Below are 22594 nucleotides of genomic sequence, written 5' to 3'. Positions count from 1 at the left end.
CTGAACAGCTTAAGAAGAAATCAAGATCAGGCCCGTGGAAAGCGCTCACACACGCCTGTGGAATCAGTCCACGTTTTCATTCTCAATACTAGGGGGCTTCTCCGATCGATTACTTTCGCTGTTATTCCCAAATTGGCGAAATGACCTTTCTTCTTGCTTTTGTAAAATAATAAAATGCGCTTTTTTTCGCTAGAAGTAAAACAAAGAAGATACTTCAGTAAATGGCATTTAAGTAAAGTGGAGAAAGAGGCCTTTTTTTTTTTGAGATGGTGGAGAAAGAGGCCTTGCTTTCGCGTGGGAAGGAAAGAACAAACTCGAAGAATAATAATGGTCATTTCAGTTTCCGCTGGAACAGGTACAGAGGAGAAGATAGGCCCAAGTAGACAAGTAGTAGCAGCAAATCAGGCCCATGCCGGTCAGGCCTTGCAAACCGGTAATCCTCAAGGCGCGGCGCCCTCGTTGCCGGCGGTTTTTTCCCCTCGACCTCCCGCCACCGCCCGTCGGCATACGCATACCACCGGCTGCATTTCCCACAGAACCCTCCTATCCACCCCCTTTCACTCGCGCCGCCACTCATCGCCGCCTCCCGCCCCCCTCCGTCCGAGCCTTCTGTTCACGGAGGTCGCGCGTTTCAGGAAACCGACCAGCACTCAGGTCAGTTCGCTTCCACTGCAATCGAGTTGGCATTCGTGCATTTCAGGGCCGGCAATGGCAGATCTGCGCGTTCTTGCACACAATAGCTCGGTTTCCGAGCCATCAAGAAATCATCATGTGTGCCAACGCAGGAACGGGGATCGGCTGCGATGGCGGAAGACCGCAGCTGGATGTACACGGGCCGTCAGAGCAGGACCTCAATCACCCCCGAGTGGGCGGAGAAGGCGATGGAGTTCGTGGAGCTCGCCTTCCGCCGCGTGCCGCCGGACGGCTGCGTGTGGTGCCCCTGCGCGTGCTGCGGCAACAGGCGAAAGCAGTCCAAGTACGACATGCAGATTCACCTGGGCAAGAACGGCTTCCAGCCTGATTACACGGTGTGGGTGTACCACGGCGAGAGCCGCAGCGGCCGCACTGCTAAGCCGTCCCCCGGAGGCAATGGTAATCTTGACGGGAAAAAGGATGTGGAGGTTGCTGCTGCTGGTGGGGAGGAAGTGTCAAAACCGCAGGTACTGCTCTGAACATTTATCAGTTTCAGAAGTTCGGGCTCAACTGTTCAAGCTAGACAGGTTTCAGGTATCTGACATTGGAGATCTGCTGATATTCGTGTATTTTTGGATTGCATTTGCAGGGAGCTAAGACTAGAAAGAGGGAGATTTCCCTGATTGAGGCGTATGCATTAAGCAAGCTACGGAAAGAGGAGCGGATAGAGTGGGGTTACCAACGGTACCTGTGGGAGAAGGAAAAACTCCGGCAGCAGGAGCAGCAGAATGCACCAAAGAGGCCGGTGAGTTTAGTGTCTCCCCTACCTTAATGCCATTGCAGTGTCAGTAGAAATCAGCCCTCCTGATTAGGCTATGAAATTGAGTAGGACTAGTATAAATTCATGTGTTCGCTCTGTGCACTGCAACCAGAAAGGGCAGAATGCTAGTACCATTCTTCCCAGATGCAGGCTTAGAGGCTACCTAATTAGGCTATGAAATTGATTAGCAATATTATAAATAGATGTGTCTGCTCTGTACACTCCAACCGGAGAAGGCAAAATGCTAGTTCTATTCTTTGGTACTGCGAAGAATAGATGTCGCTGGAAAAGTTTGGACTCCACATCATTTTGGTACAACATGTAAATCATGCGCTACATGCCTATGGTCGCACTACACATACATTTCAAACCATGGGTTGCTTGAAGCCTTGTTTGTAGACGAAAGACATCAAGTGCCAACTTTGAATGTATAAAAGCCCCAAACGGCCGACAAATACCTCTATAGCGCTTTCTAGCGTTTCTTCTTTATTTATCGTGTAATTGTTCTGCTCTCTGCTGCTTATCATTACACACTAATAGAAAAAGGGCCTTCCGTTCGGAGCTGCCCGTAGCATTAGTCCTAGCCGTGTTTGGAACCGGGACTAATGTTAGTCCCGATTCCAACGGCTAGGACGTCGCACGGGGCATGGCTAGCACCAGTCCCGGTTCAAACGGGACCTTTAGTCCCGGTTGGAGACACCAACCGGGACTAAAGGTCCATCTTTAGTCCCGGTTAGAGACACAAACCGGGACTAAAGTTTTCTTATATATATCACCGTGCCTGCCCGAGCTTGTGTGTGAGCCACACTTAGCTTTGATGCCTGAGGTTGGGGTGTATGCTGGTTTGCTTTTTTCCTTCTTATGCACAAGAGGTGCTTGATGAAATCCCTGAGAGCATGATGCCACTTGAGTTCACACAAAACAAACATGATATGAAGTACCCGAGCGACACTTAAGCTTTCTCTTTTTGTTTCCTCCTCGGTCGAGGTTGGCAACTTTATCCTTTCATCTATCATTGATAAAATGCATGTGTCGATGTACACTGGTTACGTCTCTATTCATGATGTTCTGTAATGGTTTTTTTTTATATATACTTAATTATATAATGCAGATGAGCCGGCAATGGATGTACGGTGACCGACGCACTACCGAGTTTATTACGGGCCTGCATTATTTTATCGGTGTGGCGAAGGAAAACACTCGGGATGGTTTTATGTATTGTCCATGTCGTTTCTGTCAGAATGAGACGGCTTACTCTTCCTCGAAAATCCTTCACACCCACCTGCTTGTGTCCGGTTTCATGCCTAGTTATAATTGTTGGACCAAGCACGGAGAAAGAGGGGTTATGGTGGAACATAATGACGAAGAAGAGGATGATGACAACTATCCTATGTTCCCTAAATATACTGCAGCGGGGGAATCTGAAGATCAAGAGGCACCAAAGAGGCCGGTGAGTTTAGTGTCTCCCTACTTTAGTGCCATTGCAGTATCAGTGTGAATAGAGAGCATCCCCTCCTGCTTGCCAGATCAGGCTTAGAGGTTACCTAATTAGGCTATGAAATTGGGTAGAAATAGAAGTAGTAGTATAAATTGATGTGTTTGTCTCTGTACACTGAAACCAGAGAAGGCAAAATGCTAGTCCCATTCTTTGGTTCCACGAAGAAAAGATGTCGCTGGAAAATTTTGGACTCTGCATCATTTTCGTAGAAGATTTAAATCATGCGGCTACTTGAGTACATATCTATGGTCGCACGGCACATACATTTGAAAGCATGGGTTGCTTGGTGCCTTTTTGTAGACGAAAGACATCAAGTGCCCAACTTTGAATGTATAAAAGCCCCAAACGGCCGACAAATACCTATGGCGCTTTCTAGCGTTTCTTTTTTATTTATCGTGTAATTTTCTTGCTCTCTGCTTTATCATTACAGTAGGCAAAGTTTTTTCCTCTTACCAAAAAACCTATGGAAAGAGCAATATTTATCATTTTTTCCTGTCAATTATGAGATTCTGATGCTAGTGATGCTGTACTACTGGATACTAAGACATTCTACGCACAACTAGGCAATCTGCCTCAACATTGACGTGCTTCTTTCTAAATAAAAAACTCTGCCTTGCGCAATGTCCTTAACTTCATTTTTTTTTTTTTTTTGAGAACCCGCAGGAGATCTGCGTGCTATTGTATTAAGCTTGAGAAGACGGACGAAAGAATGTCCCATACAACATGATTACAACTCGGAAGGGGACCCCTTCCAAGCACCACCATCTCCACCGCCTCTTTGGGCGATTGAGAACGGCCTAAGGCCGAGGAGCACTAGTGTACTACTCTCACAAACCCACCTCTACAATCTAACCAAGCCCGCCACTCATCCAAAATCAAGCTCAAAGTCGCCGCTCGGGGTGGACCTATGCCCCTCAAAAACCCTAGCATTTCGTTCTAACCAAAGAAATCGAAGGGTGAGCATGATGACGGAGTTGGCCTTCTTGCGATCGGCGCGAAGGAAAAGCCCTGTAGCGCTGAACCACCACTCATTGAGGGTGGTATCGTGGCTAGGCACGATGGCAGGAAGATCCAAACGCGCAACGAGGCCAATCCAAACCTCCTGAGCAAAGCTGCATTGCAGAGACAGGTGGTCCAGGGTCTCATCCGCAACGCCGCAAAGCGGGCACAGCGTGTGGGACGGCAACCCTCGCCGGAGACGACGATCCGCCGTCCAGCACCGCCGCCGCAGAGCAAGCCAAGCGTGCATCTTTAATTTGAGCGGCGCAAAGGAGTGCCAAACCAAGTGTGCACCAGGCAGTCCGATGGTGCCTTGGAACAGCAGGCGATAAGCCGTTCTGGAGGAGAATTGACCATCACCTCGCCACTTCCAAGTGACCTTGTCTTCCCTGCCTTCTCCATGCTCCTGAAGCGGCACGGCAGCCACTGCAGCCCACAGGCGCAGATACTGAACCACCGCCGGAACCGTAAGGGGGCCAGAGATATCAGAGGCCCAGGAGTTGCCGAGGAGGCCGTCTCGAACCGACAGCCGACGGCGCACCGCCGGCCTCACAAGGGGAAGGAGGTCGGGCGCTATGGCCTGAGCACATAGTCCACCAATCCAAGGGTCCTCCCAAAACAGGATCGTCTCTCCGTTGCCAAGCTCAATGCGCACGGAGGCGTTGAAGAGCGCGACAGAGTCATTGCCGACGTTGACATCAAGGCCCGCCCATGGTTTGTGAGCATCTGTTTTGTTGAACCACAACCACCGCGTACGCAAGGCAGTGTTCATGCATCGAAGGTCATGTAGGCCCAAGCCCCCAAGGTATTTCGGTTGGCAAACTAGCCTCCATGCGACCGGGCAGCATCCACCCTTGGCGTCGTCAGCGCCAGCCCACAGAAACCCCCGCCGAATTTTGTCCACCGCCTTGAAGAACCATGGGTCGAGGTCGAGCGCTAACAACTGGTAGACAACTGATGCACCCAAGACCGCCTGGACATAGACAAGGCGTCCTTCACGGGAAAGCAACCTCGCTTTCCAAAAAGGCAGCTGATCGGCGAGCTTGTCAATGGCAGCGTGAAGCTCGGCTTTCCTCGGCTTGCCGATGGAGAGAGGCAGACCCAGGTAACGGCACGGCAGTTGTGCCAAAGGGCACGGCAAGGCCGCCCCGATCTCATCAAGGGTTGCTGGAGAGCATCGGATGGGAGCCGCCGTGCTCTTGGCGTTGTTGGCACGCAACCCAGATGCAGCACCGAAGCAGTCCAACAGGGCCCAAATTGCCGCCAGCTCAACCCCGCACGGCCTGGCGAATATGACAACATCGTCGGCGTAGAGGGATAGGCGGTGGCGCAGCCCAACAGCCTTGAGGTCCTCAATGACCCCGGCCTGCTCTGCCGCTCGCAGCATGGAGGAGAGGACGTCCATGGCGATGACAAACAGCAGGGGGGAGATCGGGTCCCCTTGCCGTAAGCCACGGCCGTGAATGAAAGCGTTCCCGGCGAAGCCATCAACAAGCACCCTGGTGCTAGCCGTGCGCAGCAGCATGAGAATCCAGCTGATCCACCTAGCGCCAAAACCTCGCTGCCGAAGCACACTAACGAGGAAAGGCCAAGATATACTGTCAAAAGCCTTGGCGATGTCGATCTTGAGCAGCAGCGAGGGGATCCTCTTATGGTGCAGCAACCTTGCCGACTCTTTGACCAAGAGGAAGTTATCCAGAATGCATCTTCCACGAATGAAGGCCGTTTGGTTTCCATCGACAAGGTCCGCCATGCGCGGTGCGAGCCTTCTCGCCAAAACCTTAGTGAAAAGGCGCGCGAAGCTGTGGACAAGGCTAATGGGTCGGAAGTCCTGGAGATCCACTGCTCCGTCCTTCTTAGGGAGCAAGGTGATGAGAGCCCCATTGAGGCCACCGAAGAATTGGTCCCTACCAAGCCATAGCGCATGCATGGCCGCCATCACGTCCGCCTTGATAATGGGCCAACAGTGGCGGTAGAACTCAGAGGTGAAACCGTCGGGGCCAGGAGATTTGTTTGGCGGCATGGCGCGGATTGCCTCCCAAACCTCCTCCTCCGTGAAACGGCCCTCGAGCGCGGAGAGGTCCACCGGCAGCAGGCCAACCGCCTCGAGGGAGATATCATGCTCCCGAGGCTGTGGCGTCCCTAGCAAGCCCAAGTAGTAGTCAGTGGCTAGAGAAACCTTGCCATCAAGGTCCACAGCCATGCGATCGCCGTGTCTCAACGCAGAAGTAGAGCTACGCTGCTTGCGTGACGACGCAAGGATCCGAAAGAATTGGGAAGAGGCGTCCCCTTCCTTTAGGCCGGCCACCCTCGCTCTTTGCCTAGCGATGGTGCGTTGCAAGGAAGCAAGGCCAAGGACCTTGAGCTTGAGGCCACGACGCAGCCATTGCTCAGCGGAGGAGAGCTGTCGGCTATCCTGCGCCATATCTAAGCGCAAGATCACCTCGTTCGCAAGGAGAAGGTTGTCACGAACCGATCCGACACGGCGCTGGCTCCAGCGTTTCAGGCCACGACTCACACGGAGCAGCTTGAAGCCCAACCTTTGCAAAGGGTCGGCCGGCACTCCACCAGCCTCAGTGCAGTTCCACAAGGATTGCACCTCCTCGTGAAAACCTTCCAGCGAAAGCCAGAATTTCTCGAAACGGAAGCGCTTCCCCACCGCCGAGTCTTCCGCCGTGGACATGAGGATTGGACAATGGTCCGAAAGGGAGGAGGACAACGCCGTCAGAGACGCATCCGGGAACATGTCATCCCAATCAACCGAGGCGAACCATCTATCCAACTTGACTAGGGTTGGAGAGGATCGCTCATTACTCCACGTGAATTTGCGACCAATCAACGTGGATTCTTTGAGTTCCAACTCATTGAGGCAGCGGCGGAACTGTCCCATCGCACGACGGTCCACGATAGGCGTGCTTTTGTCCGCAGCGGAAACGATCATGTTGAAGTCCCCGTCGATCGCCCACGGACCGACGCATGCTGCCCGAAGGGTTCTCATCTCGTCAAGGAAGAGAGGGCGGAGGTTGGCGATGGTGGGTCCATAAACCGCCGTGAGCCACCAAGCGGGCCCGTTGGCCTGAGAGATTTCGATGGAGACGGAGAAAGCATCCACACGGCTGCGTAAAACAGACACGCTTTGCGACACCCAGGCAACGATCACCCCACCGTCAGTCCCCACAGCAGGCAAGTACACGAACCCGTCAAAACGGGGCCCGAAACATTCCACTATATCGAAAGCGGATACATGGTGGAGTTTAGACTCCGAAACACACACCACTGATGCCATCGCATCTGCTACCGCAACACGCACAGCCGTGCGACGCGCAGGGTTGTTGAGGCCCCGGGCGTTCCAAACGGCAAGACGCAGATTATGTGCATCCATGGAGGAAAACCCACACAAGCCACCAAGGCAGGGCGCTATCAAGCGCTCGCCACAGCCACCGCCTCCTCAAGGCCAACATCACCTAGCGAGCCTAAGCCAAACAGAGCTGCAATGGCACCGAGCTGCTCCGACCCAAGCGGCGAGGCGAAAATCGCAGCATATTCTTCAAGCTGCCTCGGCGTTAACTTCTCCTCTTGACCACAGATACCAAGCTTGCGCATCAGAACATGCTGGGCACGCTTTATGGTGGAGGTTGAGGTTCCTTTCCTCTTGGCCGCGAGGCGGCTGCTGCGGCGCGTCGACGGATGGACGATGGGGAAGAGGCGTCGCCGGACAAGCTTGGGGTCTGGCAGGGCGAGGAGTGGATCCTCCAGCCGCTACCTGAACTGGCGCAGGAGCGCAGAGAGCGCATGCACGTCGGCCTCAGCCGCAGCAGGTGATGGCGTCGTATGATCCTCTGCATGGGCATCTGACGGCGGAGAGGCTGTGTCATCTGCGGCCTCCACAAGTGAGAGAGAGAGCTCTTGCGTGGGCGCTGCATGTGAGGGCTCCTGCGCGCGCCGCAGGCGAGGCGGGCCCTCGTGCATGGCCACTAGCTCCGGACGCAGCGGCCCGCGTGCATGACATCGGGGTCTGCAGCGGAGATGGATGCGACGGGGCTTCGTGGTCAACGCTGTCTCCCCGTGAACGCCAGGAAAGGAAACCCGGAGAAGCCGCATCCACCTCGGGGCTGGTCCTGCGGTCCGACAGGAACGCTGCGGCGGCAACCAGGGCCGCTCTGTCGCCCTGCAGACAAACCGGGGAACCGTCCGCACCCGCGCTACAGGAGTAGCTGGCAGAGCAGCAAGTGCCGCGGTCGTGGGAAACCGCCAAGCGCGGCTCAGCATGCTCCTCGGAAGCTAGCGAGAAGCGCTGCGGGTTCTCGCCTGCCGTGGAGCACGCGGCGCGCAGCCCTTGGGTGGAGTGCGGAGACCCGTGAGGCGTGCAGGCCGGGCCCCACCTGGGCCCTAGGGAGCCTGACCGAGCAGCACGGCTAACGTCAGCCCTAGGAACTTCACCGGCCACCATGGTCGCGTGCGAGGCCGCCGGCCGCCACCTGCCGAGCGAGGCCGGTTCATCCGTACGGCGCCTCCCAACGTCTTCCAAGGGAAGAGGAGGAGCAGCCGGCGCGGCAACCTCAGGCACCGGCGCACGACGACCCCGACGACGCCTAGGAGCACGGCGGCGTCTCCTTCGCCGGGCTTGGTCGCCAGGGGCCGCGCCAGCGCCGCTCGGACCAGCCGCCCTCCTGGCGGCGCCACCATCACCTGAACCAGACGCGCCGCCACCGTCACTCCGAGACGACGGCGGCCCGCCCACAAGCCAACGCGCGACCCAGAAGCGGACCTTGTACCAGAGCATACGGGGCGACTCCGTGTTCGGCCTGCATCGTCCGGAGGCAACCTGCAGCCTGAGCCCCGAGCCAGGCTCCGGCACGGCCAACCAACGGACCGCCGGAATAGCCGCAACGTCGTGCGTCCAGATGGAGAGGCGGAAGCAGGACATGTCGCTGCGCGAAGCCGTGGCAGGATCAATGGCGTCGATGATTCCCGCACCCTTCAGGAGCTTGCTGGCAGTGCTCTCCGCCCAGGCATGGCCAGGAATGCCGGTGATCTCAAGCTCGGCGAGGAACGGAGCCTCCCGCAGAACCGCGCCAATATGCCTCGTCCACGGCTCAAGGTGGAGCGTGAACTGCGGCGTACCGACGGACTCTTGATTAACGACGGCATCTCTAACCTCCAGCGAGGTGCACAGGAGCAGAAAGTCCGCCGGCTCGAAAGGCCTGATGGAGAAGGCGTTCGCCGGCAGGTTGAGGTAGGCGCGGATCTCTGCCGCCGCGACCTCGGGTGTAACCTGGATCCTCGCTCCCACCACGGACACCAAAACCGCACGATCCAGGTCGGCTTCGAGCTGCACCATGCTCAGCGACGGCTGGACGTAGCAGACATCCGGCCTATCAGCGGTAACCACACGAGGCGCATCCGCCGTGGCTGCGGACGAAGGAGAGGGCGGCGCAAACGGCGCGGAGAAGTCGACCGCATCGGAGGCGGAACCCTCCCGCACGGCCCCATCGGAGGCGGACACCACGTCCCGCCAAGAACGGCCGGACCCAGCAGCAGACGGGGCTGGGGCGCGCCTGGTGTCCCCAGCAGCAGCCGCAGCTAGCCGAAGGGGCGGCGGCGCCTGCAGCGGAGGAGAGGCCTCCGGAGGGCTGCGGGGTCGCTTGCAGTCCCTGGATGTGTGCGCAGAGCCGCCACAGCGCACGCACAGCGTGTCGTTGAGACACTGCGCGGAGATGTGGCCTGCCTCTCCGCAGTTGTAGCAGCAGCCATGCAACGCAGCTGGGATCCTGGAGGCGTTGGCGCCGGTAGGCCTTGAGGCGGGAAGGATGCGGCGCTCGGAAGCCGGACGCGCCAGAGCACGGCGCGAGCTCCGCGCGCGGCGCGACTCCTGCGTGCGCCAAGGACGGCCACCATCCGCCACCATCTCCACAGGCGCCGCGTCCGGCCCCGACCTGGGGCGGCTAGGGCCCGCTCCAGCGTCCCACCCCCTCGACCCCAGCTGGTGGCTCGCCGGAGCGACGACCAGCGAGCGAAGGGGAGGTGGCGGGGCACGGGAGGACACGGAGTCGTCGCTCCGGTCGGAGTCCGAGAGGACCACCCTGCTGGCCATGGAGAAGGGAAGGACGGGAAGGGAAGGGAAGGTAACGGGCGGGAGGCGGAGAAAACCGCCGGCGCCGGAGAGGCGCACGCCGGCCGCGCGGAGGGGCGCCCTGCGCTCCTCACTCACGCTCACTCGCTCACGCTCACTCGCTCACGCTCTTTACATATTTCTTATTTTCCAGAATCTATTACCTTCAATGGTATTCTATTACTCCCTCCGTTCTCTTTTAATTGACCCAGATTTAGTACAAAGTTGTACTAAATCTGAGTCAATTAAAAAAGAACGGAGGGAGTAGAAGAAACAATATGTAAGATTTGGAATACCACACATGAGTTTCCTCTTGATACTGCTCTGTGTATGTACTACTGGCATTCCACAAAGAATTCACCCGCTTGCCATGACCATGGTCATATAAATATCTAATGAACATACTTAAAGCTTTATGTCGGTTTCTAGTGCTATTCTTTGGTGCTGCGAAGAAAAGATGTTGCTGGAAAAGCTTGGACTCCACATCATTTTGGTAGAACATTTAAAAGCATGTGCTACTTGAGTACATACGTATGGTCGCACTGCACATACATTTGAAAGCATGGGTTGCTTGAAGCCTTCTTTTTAGACGAAAGGCATCAAGTGCCCAGCTTTGAATGAATAAAGCCCGAAATGGTCGACAGATACATATGGCGCTTTCTAGCGTTTCTTCTTTAATTATCGTGTAATTGTCTTGCTTTTATAAAAAAAACTTTGGAAAGAGCAATATTTGGCAATTGTTTTCCTGTCACTTATTACTTATTCTGATGATAGTAATGATGTACTACTGAAGTCTAGGACATTACACACAAGTTGGCAATCTGCCTCAACCTTGACGTGTTTCTTTCTAAATAAAAAACTCTGGCTCGTGCAATGTCCTTAAATTCATAATGATACAACACCTTTTGCATATTTCTTATTTTCCTGAATCCATTACCTTCAATGCTATTCTATTGCAAGAAACAATTTGTAAGATCTGGGATACCGCACACTCTTTTCCTTTTGATACTGTTGTTGGATATTCTACTGGCACTCCACTAAGAATTTACCCACTTGCTGTCTTGCTTGAGATAGAGGGTCAGCACAATATGGATGGTCTTTCTTGCTAAAAGCTCAGAAGAATCTGTATCGATCGGGTAGTAGCAGAACACACATTGTTGGCTTTCTGTAACTTATAGTTGCATCATTATCTACAGTCAAGAACATATGAGAAGTCGAGAGCTTTTTCATAAATTATGTGCTTCTTATTTTAGCTGATCTTTCCATTTTCATGCATGTGTTGTAGCGCACCTCTGGCGCGCCCACTGCCGAGCTTGCTGAAGATGAAGACAACAAGGATGCCAACAGTTGTGCTTCCAGCTCTGGATCAATCTAGTGTTATGTATCTTACCTGTGAGAATTCTAGCATTGTTGTAGTTTCTGGACTTGTGAAAAATTATGCCGCCCCTGCTGCAGCTCCAAATATGTTCGAGAACAGCTCGTGCATCCGAACATGCTGAGACCTCCAGCCTACTATCCTTCATGTTCAGGTCCTCGAGACTTGCTTGACAAACTTGATTTTCAAAGGACGTTTCCACCATCTTCATCCAGACGATTGCAGATAGGGAATCGAGTATACAGCTCCACTCTCTTCCTTTTGATGTTCATTGGTGTTGGCAAGCTGTTGTGAGAAAATTTCCATACAGAGATTTCACCTGGCACATTCCTATCACATATCTTTTTCCATTAAGTCGAGGGGTTTGCAATAGTCAGACGAGGCACTCGCATCCCATTCCAGCTTTACATCTCGTAGGCTTACACCCAGGTGATAAACTGATTTAACACTAAAACTCCCTTTGCTATCATAGTGCCAAACCACCCAATACTTAAATCTGGAATTGGAATTCCATAGTCCATGGACTTTGGGCCTAAAATTCCAGGGACTCCGCAATACTCCATATCTGCCCTGAGTGGGACCAAGAGGATATCACAAGCATCCACAGCCTTGACGTTGTCCCTGATTAGTTCTTCATCCTAGTTCTCTTCGATGGAGTTGATGACCTCACTAAGTGTGGATATGATCGATAAGCCCCGCGCTGCGACAGGTCTTCTCTTAGTGCCTCTTGGAATCCACCAGTCATTCCAAGCATCAATCATCTCGCCATCTCCCACGCACCACACAATCCCTTTCTTGAGAATACCTAGTCCTTAGATGCTTCGCCATGTATAAGACAATGCCTAGCTGCAGCACCGCCTCAAGGATAGATCCGTTCTCGAAATATTTTGCTTTCAGTACAGTCGCACAAAGGGAATTCAGGTTCTGCAGAATTTTCCAACATTGACGTGCCAACATGGCCATGTTAAAAGTGTGACGATCTCTAAAGCCCAGACCTCCAACACTCTTTTGCTTTTAAGTTTTATCATCCTTTCCCAACAGATCCGGTGCATTTTGTCCTTCCCATCACCAGTATTTGCATATCATATTATTGATCTCATCACACAAAGATTTGGAGGAGTGTCGGCGTGCCCCGTAAACTAAAAAAACTGTCCTGTTTTGACTAAAAAAATTATGAGGGTAGTTCTTTTCTTAATTAATGAGATGAGGCAAAATCAAGTTATATGCTTGATGAGCAACCTAAAAAAAATGAGATGAGGCAAAGATTATGCCTCTGCTTAAAAAAACTTGGTTTATCTCAAGAAAAAAATATTATTGTCTGGAAAATTATTTTCTCGTACTCCAAGTTTATGATGACATGGTGATTTATACATCTGATTTTTTTATTTTGCGTTTTGTTAGTAAACCCCTAAATTGTATAGATGCGTGCTCTATTACAGATAGTGACATACAGTGTATGCATGTTCGCTATTCATGTTCGTAAGAAATTTCTCGAGCTAAATGAGACAGCTCGCTAGTTACACAAGCAAGCTGATGTTTGAATTCGTTACAATAACAAAGCAATTTGAGTTAAGCTAGGGCATTTCCAGCGCCCGATGTAAAGGAATTAAAAGTATCCATTATGATCTGGCCGGTCAAAATAGGGAAAATTCCGTTCAGAGCCCCACTGCGCCGATGTATCCACGGCTTAAATTTGGGCCATGGATGCGTTGACGCGGGCAGAAAGCGAGTCCATGGGCATCCTCCTCTACTCGACCCTGCCCCCCCCCCCCCCCGCACCCACCCCCCATTAGGGACAGCAAACCTACCTCACCCATTCACTTTCCTCTTCTCCCCTTTGCAATCCTAGAGCTTGTCCACCACATGCCCTGCCGCTCGCCATTGTCATTACAGTTTTGTTCGGTCCACACATAGCCGGAGGAGACTTTTTGGTGGCATCCTCAAGTGCCCTTGCAGGCCTCGACATAGCACCTATCCAACCTCCATCTTGCTCGTAACGGCCGCTGGTCACAACGCCCAAAACATGTTTGCCAATTTTTTGGTAAGAAATCTTGGACCATTTTTTGCCATTTGATTTAAATAATCAAGCCATTGACCCATAATTGTTGCCCCCACATATGAACATCAGCGAGTCGATCGACTTCTTCAAAGACGTCCTTGACAGCTCTCGGAAGACGAGTCAAACGCCTCTTCGGGGCTCATGGTTGTTGCAGCCTCCCTCATCTACGAGCACACTAAGATGCAGTGACCGCTGCACAGAGACTCGATGAGTCCTCGCAATGGAAACATGTTGCGCGATCGAGAGGGTGGCCATCGGGTGTATCGGGGCTACTTTCACCCCACCAAGCTGGTCTTCACAGAGGCCATGTTCGGGCGGCGGTATCATATGTCAAGAGACTTGTTCTTGACTATTCTACACGCGGGAGAGTACGACCCCTAGTGCGGATGCATGCCCGGTCATGGGCGGAGCTACATGGAGACATGGGTGTACAAATGTACGTCCATTATTTTTGAGAAAAAATTATATAAAGGTGTATAGTTCAGATTATATATAGAGCAATCTACATCAAATAAATTAGAAAGTATGACTAAACTATGCTTTTTAGACAAGTGTGTACACCCATTATTTGGATGCTCCCTCCGTCCATGGGCCCGATGACAGCCTAAGCTAGGCTTCACCTCTTATGAGGAGTGTTCGCAGTTGTTCGTATGCTTATGTACGGAGTGACTAGTGATCTCCTTGATAAGTACTTGCGAATGAGTGAGTCCACATGCCTGTAGGTGACGTACAGATTCTGTCGAGTTGTTATTACGGTGTTCGGTGGTCTTTACTTGAGAGAGCCATATGTTGCCAACCCTGCCCTACTAATGTCGATCAATGAAGTAAGAGGATTTTCGGGAATGGTCAGCATCATACATTTCATGCATTAGGAGCGGAAATTCCATTTGGATGGTAGTGCCAGTATAACGAGTATGTGGAGGGATGGACTTTCATTCTTAATGCAGTTGCATGGCATTTTTTCTTTGGCATGGTTGTTGGTTTCCAAAATGATCTCAGTGTGCTCCATCGCTCACCGGTCTTCTCAAAGCTTGTAGAAGGCAATGCTTCTGTGGTTAGCTATGAGACCAATGATAATGCAAGTTGATCGCATCTATATTAAGTTATTAACTGAGCCACATTAGGCAGAAAAATAAACACTCAGCGACCATGTCTGCAGTGCCGTTGCTGTGGATCGAGTCGACTACCCAACCGAGGAAAACGTAATCAACTTATAAAAACCCGCTCGATGGATCAGCGGCAAGCAGATCAGACGCCAGACGGCCGGGTGTCCAGTCCACACGGCAACCGTGGTAGTGGTACATGCATGCACCTCACCTAGCACGCAACACGTCGGCCGAGATCCGCGCTCGCTGGGACATGGACGTGACATCGGAAACACTTTTCTTGTCCGCCTCCATCACCGGCCAGTCGTCTAATCGCGGTCTGGCCGAGGTTGCGCCGTGCCGTCTTCGTCTCCGGTTGCGTCCGCGGCCGCGCCGCTGGAAACGGAGCGGATAGGCCGGCGGCGCCGACCGACGAGCCGCTGTCGATGTAGCTGCCGTGGTGTCACAGGAGCAACTCATGCCGGCCAGCACGCTCTCGGCGCCGGTGGACGCAATCTGCCTCCTTGGGAAATTGAGGCCGCGCCACGGCTTCGACGCGCCACGCATCATACGCTTCTGGCGCTAGCTCGGCGCCGGCCGGTGACGAGCGCGGACTTCCGCTCGATCATACAAAAACGCAGGGAACGACTTTCTGTTGCCCCCAATCAGACACGTCAGTCAGATGGCAGCAGCCATCGGAGGGACAACGACAAGCTGGCGCGCCAAGACACGAGAAGCGTATATGATTGAGGTGGGTGATCAGCCTATCATGGCATGGAGTTAACTCAAGACAAGGAGGCCTGCACACTTGCAATAAGAAAACGGCGCCATCTGCGTGCGAGTGCGTTCGTGTGGCCATGGCGTCTACACGCACGCCCACCAAAATAAAGGCCATGGAATGCATGGTGCGTGCGTCTGTCCAATCCCATGGATCTCCAGACCACTTCATCTTCTTTCTCAGTGTAATTCTCAGTGCAATTCTGTACGGAGTATAATATTGCAGGGATCAACCGTTTAGAACAGTATTACAGATGTTTGATCTGGCCATGATGTTACTCGCCCGAACGGCACTCGCCCCTACCGGACGTCTCTATGACATCCATGGCACAAGCATTTGCCCTCCTGTTTTTTCTTCAGAAAAATAAGAGCTACTCGGAATGCGGCGGGTTCAGTTCAGTTCACTGAATCTGAGGCGAGTGGGATCCATCCACCGGTACGTAGGCATCAGAGCCACGAGCGACAAGCCCAACCAGAGCACCTGTCTACACGATATCTGGTCCTTCAATGCGCTTTATGTGCTCATCGCTGTACCACAGCTTCTTTTCAGGCCGCGACGTTTTTGTCACTTCGTCATCACACAAGGGGTGATGTGAAATCCGGTCGAAGATATGCGATAAAAATATCTGATCATCGCCTCATTCGATGTAGACGTTTGTCATGGGATGTAAATTTTCAGAGTGACAGAGAACCGAAACTTAGTTTGCCGTTAGATTTAGGGCATCTCCACCCGACTCATTTTGAACATTATTTGTGTCCGTTTCGATTAATTCACGCCAGGCCACGGACACTAAAATCAGCCGCTCCGTCTCTTTTGTTCATTTGGGTCGCGACCTGCCCTAGTGGCCCGACGTAATTTTTTTTATTTCCATTGATAGGAAACTATAATTTGAATAGATTAAAAAAATAGAAAAACATTGGAAGCTAACGGGTCTTTTTTTTACCCGGGCCTATTCTACAAGTCAGCTTTGTCGTCCCACGTGAGGTTCATGATCTCCGGCATCGGGCCATGGCCAGTTGGGTGCCGGCGCATGCATATGGTAGACCGGCGGTGGAGGAGGAGGGATTGGCGCTGGTGGCAATTGGCTGCCCAGAAAGGCAGCGGGTACGCCGTTGGAGGTGGTGGAGAATAGGCCGAGGCATGCTCGGGCCACTAATCCCACGGAGATGGTGGTGGCACCACGCAACATGCCTCGATGGCCACCCTTAGGGCCTCCTTCTCGGACAGGCCAACAGGCATCACCGCCACTGCATAGCAAGGCAGCGCTAGCGGTTGCTCCTACGAGACCTTCAATGCAAGCCTCATTGCCTCCTCCTCGTCCATGCCTTCCAGCACGAGAGGAAGCTGGTTCATCGTGCCCGCTCCCTTGGCCTGCTCCGCCAGGTATGCGAGGTAGAAGAGGTAGTCCTTGGTGTCGTCCCACTCCTCCTCTCTCGGGATTTGGTGCGTCGGCACAGACATGTCATGTCGGTCACTTTGCATTGGCCACTGGGTTAGGATTGCTGTCCGCACAAACAAAACAGACATGTTTGGTCCGTTTGCGTCGGGTCATTGGAGCACTTCTGCTCCGGTGCTCCTTCCATGAAAAAATTCTGGACGCGTCAATCACAATAAAGGTGGAGATCTTCCCATACATGTCCGTAAGCGGGGGTACTATCATAATTTCAGTGTAGGTCCACCGTCCGTATATCCCTGTATAGGCCCATATGGCATGTGTTGTGTTGTACCTATTTTTGTACGTATCTACGGTCACGTGTGTACCGAAATAGAAGGCATTCACCAGGTGGGGTGATCGTTAACTGGTCACGTGACCTCTTTTTTTTCAAACGTGACGTACATATACCTTATCAATACAAATCGATACACATCACTAGTAGAAAATCTCTCATGCGTACCGGTTCCAGAGGGGCATTCGTACCGGTTTTGCAACCGGTACAAATTATTCGGCACTAAAGCCCCCCCCCTTTCGTACCGGTTGCTTACGAACCGGTATAAAACGGGCCTCCACGTGGGCCACCGGGAGAGCTCGGGGCTAAGGATCTTTGGTACCGGTTGGTAATACGAACCGGTACCAAAGGTTCCCCCGCGACGAGGAATTTGCCCAAATCTACGCCGCGGCGAGAGAATTGGCTTTTTAGGGTTTTGGAGAGGTTTAGGGATATCGGTTTGTTTCATATCGCGTCGATGCACCGAAACGCGTTTGGGTTTAGGTAGTACATGAAGATCAAGATGATGCATAGCAAGTTGGTGCATATAATATAACACACATGTTATTGCATAAGATCGCAAATTAAGTAGCACTATGCATGAAGATCGATCTTCATGCATAGTGGTGCTCTCCGAGCGTACTCTATATATGTCTATTACATGTAGCATAGTGGTACTCTTCGAGTCAACTATATATGTAACATGTACATCTTCATTCATAGTGGTGCTCTGCGAGTTGTGGTATGACGTCCCGAAGGAAAAATCCCGCCAATTCCTCGCCTATTGCTATGAAGCGGTCATCGATTGAGAGCTTGTTCCGCTTTCTTGCCAACTATAAAAGAATAAGATACAAATGAATACATGAAACAACTATTACTGAAACTCAGCACAACTTATGATAACAAAACAAATTTGTGAAGATTGTTTTTGTACCTCTTTATTTCTTTCATTATTCGTTCTCTCGTTGACAATTCTGCGGATGTACTCGCAAACGAAGAATCCACAGAGATCGGTCCCCGGAGGTTGTTGCGGGCATTTCTTTACAAGAATATAATTCAATCAAACAATAGTCAAGTATGATAATTGAAAGGTGTGTGGACCTAGGTAGTACTACTTACTTTCGCACGCCATCGCAGCTTCGGTGGCCATTCACGGGATGTATCTTCCTTGATGAAAGTTTGCCATACGCTGCTCGACAAAAGAAAATGCATAAAAGAGTCATCAATTAGTTCAAAGCAGGAAATTAACGAAACAAACCGATAAGAATTAAAATTACCTTCGAGCATTAAAAAACAAGACACGTATAGATCCTTTTCTTTGCTTAGTGAGTCCAAGACTTCAACTTCTCCAATTTCCAAATTGATGACGAGAAGAATAAAGTGAAACCTACGCACGTTTCAATATGTAGTCATTAGTTAAATTTTGACATACGGTGAGCAAAATATAATGTGTTATAAGACAGTAAGACTCACTCGAAGTTGTAAGGCCAAAGTATTAGCTTTTTGTCACGTTGTCGCTTCAAAAACCTTAGCAAAGTCTGCGGTGTATCCTTGTTATAGAGGGGATTGTCTATGGTTTTGACATGCATTGTGTTCGGGTCAATGAACCCAATGTACGTGATATCGTCCCTTTTGCATTCGAGCATCTTCGATCTGCATAATATAGCGCACAAAAGATTATAATCTGCGGACAATGAACGACTTCTCAAATTAAATAAATAAATCACTTACGGACAATAGCAAGCGATGATTGATTTGTCGAGGGCCGGAGATTGTATAGCCGAAAGAGTTCGGCGAAGTCAACGTTCACACGGTACTCCTGGAAGTAGTGCTCTTCCCTAACTCGCACCATGATAGTCTCGATCCCTTCCTTTGAGGCCTTAAGGTACCACGAATGCAAGTTACGCATACTTGTTGGTACCTTCCGACATTCTCGACCAAATCTTTCCCTTGAACAAGCTGATATGCTCGTTCAGCTAAGGCGTAATCAGTTCCGTCTTGTCGAGAACTTTGAACGGTCTTCCCGTCAAACACCTTGAGAGGGTCGACCGATTGAACGGGTTGTTGTCCGAGCTGGTAGACATGGTGTATCCCTTTTATCTCCACGATACCCGATTGAACGGGTTTTGTCGCCTCGATCATCTTGTCATACGACCTTTCAATAGAACGCACATAGTCGGATGGCGGCGATGGTACGGGGTCATATAGATTGTCAACGGTACGCACAACTTTCTCCCGATCTAGTGTCTTCTCGAAAGGTATCTACTGGCACTTTCGGTGCAAAAAATTTCTTCACCTCGGCCTGAACGGCCTCCGCGTTTTCCTGCGGAGTTTTTTCCCAAGGTAACTTCTCGGTAGGCGGCAGTTTTTCTCCTTTCTAGCTTTCTTCCTAGGCGGCGTACCGTTCCGCTTAACGGACGCTGTCTTACGCGGAGGATCTCGAGATGGTGGACTCACGGCGGGGTCCCTCTCGGGTAGGTGTGGACTTGGCTGCTCACCGGGACTGCCACCGGGGAGGAGTCGATGGCATTTGCTGCTCATGTGTAGGAGTCGGTGGCCTTTGCAAAAGGACGACGTACTTCTTCGGCCATAGGGTGAAACCGTGCTTGACATCGGCCGGTGTCCTCTCATCTTCACCTCTAGGAATATCAAGCTCCACTTTTTCAAAACCCGAAACAACTTCATCCACCCCGACACGAACACAACCGAGGTGGAATGGGCATATGATGGTGCATTGCTCCATCTTCACTTGGGTACACATAGCCGACCGCCACCTTAACGGACGCGGTCCTGATTAACATATGTAGCTCGCAATCTGTCTTCTCCGTGACATAATCCACGGGGTAGCTTCCTCCACATCCGTCAAGATGCGAGGAACCGACACCGCTTCTTCGCCGAGATGGGGCAGCATCGGCTTGTGGATCCTGTAGAAACAGCGGCTGATCGGGTGCCCTCCGATTTCTCTCAAGAGCCTCCACCCTAGATAACAACTCCGTTACAATGTCGGCGTCCTTCTTCTTCTTTCGCGAACGGCTTCTATAAGTGTCGGCGCTGTCCGGCCACGCTTCCTTCATGGTGAGACACGGGCGAGCTCGTACCCGTCCAACATGTTCGGGGTTCCCCGGAGCGAGTGTCGGCTCGTCATTCTCTCGATCGGGAATGTACTCTCCCTTTCGACCTTGTCAATTGCATCTACAAGCTTCGGTACAATTGCCTCAATTTTTTCCTTCCATTTTCCCTTCGCAATGATCAACCCTGTCTTTGGGTCCAACCACTGCCCCATGAGCGAACAACCATAACTTGGACCGTTCGGGCCGGTCCCATGTACGTGGAGTGATTCCATGATCCATCGAGTTTATTCTCAAACGCTGTCCACTTCGGAATGGCACTCTTGTAGCCACCGACCCCAAATGATGCGGAAGTTTCTTCTTTGCGGCATTTTCGGTATTTTTCTTCGATCGGGACACAAAAGTAGACGATTTCTTATACTCCTTAAATGCGGCCCGGTGATCTTTTATCTTCACTAGATTTTCGGTATTATCATCGAATCTCTGGATCTTCATTCTTATATTTGTCCCATAAATTTTTCTTGAAGGTGTGGAATTGTATGGCCATCTTCTTCCATGTCCATTCCTTGACTTTATTCTTCGGCCTTCCGTCATGTCTTCCGGTAGAGCTGAACTTTGTCATGAGCGTGTCCCAAAGAAATTTTTTCATCGCGTCGTTGACATAACTAGCACCACTCTCCGGGTTCTTCGGCTTATGCCACTCTTGAATGCTGATCGGTACATGGTCCCTAACAATAACTCCGGATTGACTTGTAAATTTGCGGCAAAACTCCTTGGGCTCCACTTGGTTCACCATTAGCCTTGAATGCCGTGAGGGATAACCTGCCCTCGCACTTTAGCACCCGCGTCGGGCCTCGTTTTGTTCTAACGAGACTTGCTCGATGATCCGGAAGGCTAAAAGAAAAAATTATTCGTTAATAAGTGCAATACAAATAAATGAATGCATCTAGGGATGAACACGGACTAATTGATACATAGATATACACCTCGCCGGAGTTTGTGATGGACACTTCATTGTCTTTTCTAACTTGTTCGAGACTCAAGTCCCTCGCCAAAATCATTCGGAAAGTCGGGGTACTCGTTGTCATCTCCATCGTCGGGTTCGGACCACGGGCACTCTCATAGATCAATCGCTGCACCGCTTCTTCCCCTCCTCATCTCGGACGAAGGTGCCGTCCTCCATACCTCAATGTCACTTGCAAAATTAAGAAAGCAATTGTATTTCATTCATCATGTAATGATGATATAACAGATTGCTAGATGGATAACAATTGAAATGAAGAAAGCAAAAAAAACCCTAACGGACCGCCACGGCCACGGACACGGTGTTCCCCCTCCTCCTCTCGCTCTTCTCTCTATGTCGCGGCGGCACCGCCACGGACTCGGCACCGCTACAGACCCTAACCCTAACACTCGGCGCTCGTCCTCTCGCTCTTCTCTCTATGTCGCGGCGGCACCGCCACAGACTCGGCACCGCTACGGACCCTAACCCTAACACTCGGCGCTCCTCCTCTCGCTCTTCTCTCTATGTAAACCGATTAATAGCGAAACCATAGAGTGCCGGAACACCTAGTGATAATGCAATGGCATCATATTGCTAATCGTTTGCTAAAAATGTAGCAAACTAAGAACGAGAACAACATGTATAACCCCACGAGGTAGAACGTCGGCCCCACCGCCGCGAGAACCGCGACGCCGGCGCCGGCCGCGCCGAGCCCCACCACCGGCGCATTCTTGTTTTTCCCGTTGTTGCACTGGCGTCGGCGTCCTCCCATTGGCGACGACGATCCTCGGCGCGTTCGGTGGTATAGTGCAAGGCGGCACACGGCGAGCTCTACGTCGCTAACCCCGCCGCCGGTGCCGTAGAGCGCCCCGAGCCGGAGACGACGTCGCATTGGCGGCTGGTCTTGTTGGTGCATGCCCGGGCAGGGTCGCTGTTGAAGACGAGATGATTCCCGTCGAAGCGGCCGTCCTTGGCCCGGCACACGACGGAGTAGTTGCTTGGTCATGACGGCGCACACGGTGTCGCCGTCGGCCTCGATGGACGCGAAGGCTGGTGCGAGTGTACTCCTTGGGCACCTTGACGCCCCGGCACACGACGGTGCCGTTCCCGGCGAGGATGCACGTGGTGTTGTGGCCGAGCGCCATGGCCGTCATGTCGGCCGGCGGCTCCTCCGGAGGACGTCCGGGTTGCCGTCGCCCGGCACACGAGCCCGCCCATGGCGTCCACCGCGCACGCGTGTCGGCGGCCGGCGGCGACGGCCTTGTAGGCGGCGTCCTCGTACGCGAAGGCGGGCGGCGACTGCATGCCGCCGCCGTAGCAGCGCATGGCGGTGCCGTTGTCGTAGCAGCGCATGGCGACTGCATGCCGCCGCCGTAGCAGCGCATGGCGGTGCCGCCGCCGTAGCAGCGCATGGCGACTGCATGCCGCCGCCGTAGCAGCGCATAGCTCGTGGTTGGG

The 22594-nt window shown here is 52.2% G+C and overlaps 1 protein-coding gene across 1 annotated transcript; it reads left to right on the top strand.

Moving 5' to 3' along the window:
* The first annotated feature begins 803 nt into the window (after positions 1-803).
* LOC124658185 lies at positions 804-11580 on the top strand. The gene is made up of 3 exons (XM_047196598.1): positions 804-1160; positions 1283-1438; positions 11348-11580. Exons 1-3 carry the CDS (start codon positions 804-806, stop codon positions 11435-11437), a joined length of 603 nt encoding a protein of 200 aa, XP_047052554.1. The 3' UTR covers positions 11438-11580.
* Positions 11581-22594: the final 11014 nt, after the last annotated feature.

Source organism: Lolium rigidum, chromosome 5, assembly GCF_022539505.1.
Source record: "Lolium rigidum isolate FL_2022 chromosome 5, APGP_CSIRO_Lrig_0.1, whole genome shotgun sequence".
NCBI lineage: Eukaryota > Viridiplantae > Streptophyta > Magnoliopsida > Poales > Poaceae > Lolium > Lolium rigidum.
The sequence above is the reverse complement of the archived record's forward strand: the minus strand, read 5'-3'. Positions and strand labels throughout refer to the sequence as shown.

Excerpts from the sequence above, each read along its gene's own strand:
- LOC124658185 (XM_047196598.1), top strand. The coding sequence starts at position 804 with ATGGCGGAAGACCGCAGCTGGATGTACACGGGCCGTCAGAGCAGGACC. Across the intron at positions 1,161-1,282 it reads AGGAAGTGTCAAAACCGCAG|GGAGCTAAGACTAGAAAGAG; the intron begins GTACTGCTCTGA and ends TTGCATTTGCAG. Across the intron at positions 1,439-11,347 it reads AGAATGCACCAAAGAGGCCG|CGCACCTCTGGCGCGCCCAC; the intron begins GTGAGTTTAGTG and ends CATGTGTTGTAG.